The following is a 7,181-nucleotide window of genomic DNA, read 5'->3' on the forward strand; positions in this document are numbered from 1 at the left end:
GGGGCGCCGCTGCGGGCAGGGGCCGCTGGAGGGCACTGGAGCCCCACGCCCGGCCGCTGGGGAGGGAAAGGCAGTTTTTTTCTCTTTGAGGTCCTGTCATTCCTGTGTAAACAAGTTACGTTCAAGTGTTTAGGATATAAATTACGACCATGCAGGCTTGCCTCGGAAAGAATGTAAACACAGCACTGTGGTCGGAGCAAACTCTGAAACTGACTTTATAATTTATCACAGGCCCTGAGAAGCTCGGGGAAGAAAAGGGCATGTCTGAGCATAAGTGTGTATTTAAGGAGATGACGAGTCTTATCTCTATGTATAATTACAAAGATATAATTTTATATATGTGTGTATGTGTGTGTACGCATATATATATATATATATATACATATACATATATATATATACACGTGTGCACATATGCATGTAGCATTTTACTGAAACTCTCCCGCTTTTCAGCGTCCGGGCGCGGGGCCGGAGGGAGTCGGGCGGCGGGGCACGTCGGGGCTCTGTCCCCGCCGTAGGACGGGACGGGCTGCTCGGGGGGCCGGCGGCGGGCCGCACCCGACGGTGGGGCCGCGCAGGGCTGTGCTCCTGGTCACTTGCCGGGTCGAAGCGGGGTGGGTCCGTGGGCATTCCCCAGCCGTGGGGTCGGCGCGGCCATGGGCGTCTACAGGATGCACGGGCCAGCAGCTCCCGGCTCCGGCTCCGGGTCTTGGCCGCTTGCCATCCACGGGGCACGTTGGCATCGTGGGGACAAGGGTTGCATTGCCTAGGGTGCTTCGGGGGCCTTTTTTTAATTTTCTTTTGTTACTTTTTTCTCTCTCTCTCCCCTGCGGCCCGGTTCGCTGGCCACACCGTTTCTCGGTGCTTCACCGAGCCTTCATCAAGCCACGATTTTATCGCGGATCCCTCTCGCCGCCCACCCGTGACATGCCTTTCCGGGCCCAACATCACATTGCACAGGGGCTCTTGCTCCCGCGCCTGGCAAAGTCCCATCGGGCACAGAGGAACTTCGAGGGGGCTATGTGGGACGGGGACACGGGGACACCTGGAGGCATCCCTAAACAGCAGAGAGGGTGTTTCGGACCTGGACGGGTCCTCGAAGAGAGGAGTGTGCAGTCTGGACCCTCCTGCTTCTGTGTCCTCCACCCCGGTTAATTCAAAGTCTATCCAGCAGCGGGGCAAAGCAGGGTGGGAAGTGGTTGAGGGCAGGAGGTGCAGTCCAGAAACCATGACACCTCGGGGCAGCCACTCGCTCTCCTCCTCCACTTCCAGCGGCTGGAGGATGTGGGCTTGCATCTTTAACGACCTCGGATGCTGGGGTGGAAGAGTTTTCTCAGAGGGAGACGAGGGAACATAAGTGCCTGTCCAGTGATAGTCGTTTATATACATTTTATTGGAAAAAAATTTTTACATCAAAATATTTTGGCAAACTGTAAAAAGAATACATAAGTGCAAATATATTCTCCTTTTAAAGCAATAGTGTGTGAGTATACACGAGATTTATTTAAAATAATTTTTTAAAAATATTGTGGTAGAAAACAACTTCTGTAAAAATAAAAAACGAAACATTGTATTGCTGCAATACTGGAAAAAAATGAACTTTTCTTAAAGTCTATACACGAAATGGCTAAACAACACTGTTTTAATAATAATCAACTGGTCGGTGCTGAAGTCCATACAAAGTGTCCTTGGTGGGGCTCGGGGAGAAAACAAAATAAAGAAGCAAATTTCCTGCTAACGCAGTAACGGAAGGGGGAGTCCTCGCAGGTGTTGAGCCGAGAGATTTATTTTTCCTATTCAAATACACTTTCAGGTATAAAAATATAATTAATTGTTCCCTTTCCCAATGCTCGATACTTCAGATCACAGAAAGGCGATATATGATTAAGGCGGCATAAGGATACTTACGTCTCCCCTAAGGCAAAATATCACACAAGGCATTTTTCTTTTAGTAAGAGCTTTGGAGCATTATATCGGCTGCACGTGTCCTGCAAGGGATGGAGTGGGACCGAAAACACTGCTTCCTTTGGTAATTTTGCTAAGTGACTCGTGTACTATCAATGCTATCAGAGTGCACAATGTATTTAATCTTCGGTGGTCCGTCTATATCTCGGCTCTGTTCAACACCACCTGATTGTCTCTGTTGGAGCGCTGCCTTCACATCACGCAGGGCTTGATGTCTTGACAGACGCTTTGATGGTGGTGATGGTGGTAGTAAGATCCACTAGCGGATGGGTGAAAAGAAGAAATGCCATTAAAATTGAGGACAAAATCTTTCCTGTCACACACTGGGGAGGGATGATGCTGGTAGCGAGGCAGTCCCACTGCAAGAGAAGGAAATAACAAGAGCTGCTCAGAAGTCGGAGAACTCTGCCCGGGCGGAGAGCCTTTCCTCCCACACCCGCAGAGAGGAGAGGCTGCCTGCATAGGGCTGGCACACCGCTTCCTTACCCCGGGTCTCGGCTCCCCCCTGCAAGGTTTGGTAACTCCTCTTTGGCTTTCCTGGCAGTTGACTTGGACGCTCCTCCGGGGCAGAGCCTGCCCCGTTTGCAGGGCAGAGAGCCCCGACCGAGGAGGGGACGTGAGTTGCCCGGAGTCCCCCATGGCCCGCGGGGCTCGGGGCTGCACCCGTGCTCGTACGAGCCCTCGTGCCTGCTCTACGGGGAGGTTCTAAACTACACAACCGTGTGGCACGCAGGCTGAGGAGAGGAAGGCATGCGGAGGTGGATGTCCACGGACACGTGCCCGACCGCGTCCCAGGCGCACGCGTATCTCAGAGAATCCCTCCTGCGTGGACACACACGCACTGCTGTCTGTCTGCCCTTCTACCCACGTAGTTACCAGCGTGTAGGGTTAGTACACCCTCTGCATGTGGGGTAGGTGAGGGAGTGTCTGTGTCTGTGCCTGCGTCTGTGTCTGTATGTGTGCGCCCGAGGAGATAATGCCACCTGCGTGTTTTCCTGCACGCGTCGCAGCCATTTAAACCTGATTCCCATCTTTCCTCGCTCTCCCCCCCTCCCTATCCCGTTCCTGGGAGGTTTTTGCTTTTGACTTTAACGGTTGAAGATTGAGTTCCAATCACGATCCATTCGCGTATTGATAGAGTATGTATTTATTTATGTATGTGTGTGTAAGAGCGTGCACGCCTTTTCGCCTGCGTGTTTTCATAAACAGAAGATACACCCTACGGTTCATCAACAACAACAAGCAAAATACATCCGTGGCACCGACATGTAAATGACCTTGCAAATTCTCATTTTAATTTCCCACAGCCTAAGGCAGCCTTTATGGGACGGCATGGGAAACAGCACCCCACCCCCAACACTCCGCGCCGTAGGACCATGCTGGGATCTTTAGTCTGGCAGGGTTCCTACTGGATCCGACCTGAGCAAGGCCCGCAGGGTAGAGCCAGAGAGGGGTTTGGTTTGGCGTATGGATGTCAAACTCGGCTAGCGGCATCCTGTCAAATATGACCGAGGGTCAAGGGAAGAAAAAAAAAAGCAGCAAAAGAGAAGGAGAAGGAGGGGGCAGGAGGAGGAAAAAAAAAAAAAAAAAAAAAAAAAAAAAAGAAAAAAAGGAAGAAAGAAGGAAAGAAAAAAAAAAAAAAAGGAAAAAACAGGAGGGAGACGTCCCCGGTTTTCCTCAGGATGGCGGAGCCGAACCCTTTGGCGGCGGCGGCCGGTGGCGCGCACAGCCCGTCTCCTCCGGCATTGTCCCTTCCTTCACCCCGCAGAGCTCACTTTATAAAAGTGATTATTTCGCTGGATTTCCTCGGCTTTCTAATAACCCTGCTGGTATGCTCACTATAAACTGGGGCACTTTATTACAATCCTGATTCAATAATTTAGCAGGATTTAATAGTGTGCGAAAAAAATCCGGCTCCCCCCACCCCCCAGCTTCAAAATCCTTTTAGCAGAACCAAGCCTCCTGTTTCCAATTTTTTCCTCTCTTATACTTGGGTCTGATGTAAATTCGAGGTTATAAGTCCACCCTGACGCTGTCACGGGTAGAGGATTATTGACCGATCAACAGCGATTGCCACCGAATTTGCTTTGCATTTCACTAAGAGAAAGGGAAAGGTGAAATTCACTTGATGTTACTTTTGTGCAGAGAGGGAGAAAGATTATTGCTGGTTATAATTACAAATGAAAGAACTCGGATTCTTTTTCCGCATCTCCTTTAGCTCTTCTAAAATGTTTACGCCACAGGCATTTTACGTATCACGCACTAATAAGAATTGGATCCCCGTAAAAAAATAGAGTTGGTTTGGGGTTTTTAGTGAATCAAGAACTGGGGATGGCTTACACTAAATTCCTAGGCCCAGATGATGAAGATGTAAAAAATAACCAGAGAAAACCCGTTTTGCATAGTGGTGGCATTAAATCTGAGCTACTGGAAACGGACGCTCGTCGTCGGCGTTAAGAAAGTGTCCAATGGTCCGTCTGAGTCTATATCCGTCCTTAAACAGAAACAATTGGGATTTAAACCACCCCGACCTCGGAAACCACAGTGGAAGGTCCGGGGGGACCAGAACCCTTGCTCTCTCTCCCTCTGCATTTAGTTTCAGAAACGTATTCTTGGGCAGCTTCTGGATGAAAATTTCTCTTCTAGGAATCGGCTTTCTTACCTCAGGTGTCTGGCAGGAGGAGGAGGCAGTTGCCTCCCAGCTCTGCTCCCCGTGCCAGTCCCACTCCCGCTCCACGCGTGGGCCCCATGGGCACTGCGTGGCGGACTGTGCGGCCGCGAAGAGTAAAGCAAACAGAGGGAAACAGACCCAAAGAAAGGAAAAGAAAACAGAAATCCAAGCAAAAACAACAAACCAAAGCAGAAATTCCTAACGGCGAAAGTACGTAGTTCGGTGGGGGATGCCCTTGTGAACCCACTGGCCTCTCACCTCGGCCTTAAAAAGCACGTGGAAGGATGGCTTATATCTCAGAAAAGTTGGTTTAAACCTCAGCAGGAGAGCGCTGTAAGCACGGAGGAGCCCACCTGGGGACGCCCCTGGTCCCCGCACTCCTCTGTGCCAAAACGCTGGTAGGACGGTGACCCGCTTGGTAGCCGCCTCTCCCCAGAAGACACATCATGGCTATTTAGGGGTTTGGGTCTTTTTTTGTTATTATGTTTCAAGGGAGAAAAATTTGCAATCGCTTGGTCTCCCCTGTCAGCCCATATCCCTTCTGCGATGATGGCAAAGGGACTTGCCCAGCGGCTCGCCGTCCCCACGGCGACAGCAGATTGAGGAGGCCAGGGCAGACTCCGGCTCTCGCAGGACAGGAAAGTGATTGACAGGAGTCCAGGGAGGGGGCGGGAGGGGACCCAGAGCTGAGGGTCGCCTGTATTTGTTACTTGTTGAAATTCCCATAAAATTGAACAAGACCCCGCTCTCATAGGGGTTAAGTCAGGCTAAAATCCTCTTCGGTGTGGTCCAGCCCAGACTGTCTTTGTTTGCTTAACCTCTGGGACCTACGTTTAAAAGGGCTATTTGGAAAAATTCCCCATAAGAGCCCAACATCTTTTACCCATTTTTGTGCTCAGATATTTCTGAACAGACTTTGTCTGTAATCACCGGCCGGGGTGGTGGGGGGAGGAATGAAGGGGTGGGAGACAGAGACCAGAAAACTCTTTCCCTCCAGTTGCAGAAATATACTCGATCCGCTTTAATCTCTCTAGCATTTTTTAAGATAAGCGGGTGGTTTTGGTGTTAGGGGTTTTTTCTTCTTACTTTTTTTTTTTTTTTTCACCCGCAGGGTTTAGATGGTAATATTTGACGCCTTTATTTGATTACTCCCGCGACGCGTCTCCGCGGAGCGCGGTTTACCGAGGCGGCGGCGATGCCCGGCGGCGCTCTCCGCGAAGTGAAGCCGTAGCCCGGGACGGCTGGGCGAACCCCGCTCCCACCGCCGCGCACATGTCGCAGACACCGGGACGGGACGTGTGAGCCGCGTCCGAGCCGGCACTAAGCCGGCACGAGCCTGGTTTTCCTCGAACTGCTCCTTCTTGGCTCTGGGCAAGAAGGAGGGATGCTCGCAGCCGTACCCACCGCCAACCCCCCGACAGCCCCCCTGTCCCGAAGCAGAACAGCTCCAACCCACGCGTATTTTTTTCCTTCTTGCAGACAATGCACCTCTTTTTCCAACACCGTGGTGGTCTGGGGTTCCCCACGCGAAACCTTTGTCGCCAGCGAAAACTTCCGCCGGCGCCGCACTCCCCACCGCCCCCGTCCCCCTCCGGGTCCCTACCTGAGAGGTCGTCGCGGGGGCTCTGGTGCAGGTATCCCTGCTCCAGGGAGTAGGAGGGCACGCTGGAGTGGATGCCGGAGGAAGCGGCGTTGGCGGCGGGGAGGCCCTGCTGCTTTATGTAGGGCGAGGCCCCCGAGGCTGTCCAGTGAGCCGAAGGGCTCGTGTAGGGAGAGTGGCACTCGATGGCGCTCGCCATGGCCGGCGAGGAGGGCACGGGGCTGCTGCTGCTGTCAGGGCCGTAGTCCCCGTTGGCAGTCACCGGGCAGCTGGCCATGTAGGTCGAGCCGGGGTTGGGAGACATGTGCGGGACGTGGTGGCCGCCACTGAGTCCCTCGTAGCCGCTGGCCATGGCGTTGGGCATCATGTCGAGGTTGTAGCCGTTGGAGTGGCAGGCGAGGGAGGCGGGGGGCGCCTGGAAGTCGAAGCCCTGCGGGAGGATGGAGGCGCCGAAGCCCAGCCCGTTCATCATGCGGTACATGGGCTTCAGCGCCTGGCATTTCCTCCTGAAGCCGCGAGGCCGCCGTCGGAAGGAGCCCTCCTCAAACATGAACTCGCTGGCCGGGTCGATGGTCCAGTAGTGGCCCTTGCCCGGGCGGCCCAGGCCCTTGGGCAGCTTGATGAAGCACTCGTTGAGGGAGAGGTTGTGGCGCACGGAATTCTTCCAGCCCTGGTAGGAGCCGCGGAAGAAGGGGAAGCGGGCCTGCAGGAACTGGTAGATCTCGCTGAGAGTCAGGCGCTTGGAGGGTGAGCTCTGGATGGCCATGACGATGAGGGCGATGTAGGAGTAGGGGGGCTTTTCGGGCCGCCGCAGCCCTGAGCTGGCCTTCTTGCTCTTGGAGGACGCCGCCGCCGCCGAGGAGGAGGAGGAGGAGGAGGTGGAGGTAGAGGAAGAGGAGGTGGAGGTCTCCAGGGCGGAGGAGGGCGGCCGGCTCATCTGGAGAG

The 7,181-nt window shown here is 53.5% G+C and overlaps 1 protein-coding gene across 1 annotated transcript; it reads right to left on the reverse strand.

The window, feature by feature from the left end:
- Positions 1 to 1,781: 1,781 nt before the first annotated feature.
- On the reverse strand, positions 1,782 to 7,173 carry FOXF2 (forkhead box F2). Its single transcript, XM_018076853.3, has 2 exons — positions 6,240 to 7,173; positions 1,782 to 2,324 (listed from the first exon to the last, which is right to left on the reverse strand). The coding sequence occupies exons 1-2, from the start codon at positions 7,171 to 7,173 to the stop codon at positions 2,158 to 2,160; spliced, it is 1,101 nt and encodes a 366-aa protein (XP_017932342.3). The 3' UTR covers positions 1,782 to 2,157.
- Positions 7,174 to 7,181: the final 8 nt, after the last annotated feature.

Source organism: Manacus vitellinus, unplaced genomic scaffold (assembly GCF_001715985.3).
Source record: "Manacus vitellinus isolate BGI_N305 unplaced genomic scaffold, ASM171598v3 scaffold_33_pilon, whole genome shotgun sequence".
In the NCBI taxonomy this organism is placed as follows: domain Eukaryota; kingdom Metazoa; phylum Chordata; class Aves; order Passeriformes; family Pipridae; genus Manacus; species Manacus vitellinus.

Coding starts and splice junctions, on each gene's coding strand:
- FOXF2 (XM_018076853.3), bottom strand. CDS start 7,173: ATGAGCCGGCCGCCCTCCTCCGCCCTGGAGACCTCCACCTCCTCTTCC. Junction 2,325..6,239: donor CCCCCGCGACGACCTCTCAG/GTAGGGACCCGG, acceptor CTTCTCTTGCAG/TGGGACTGCCTCGCTACCAG.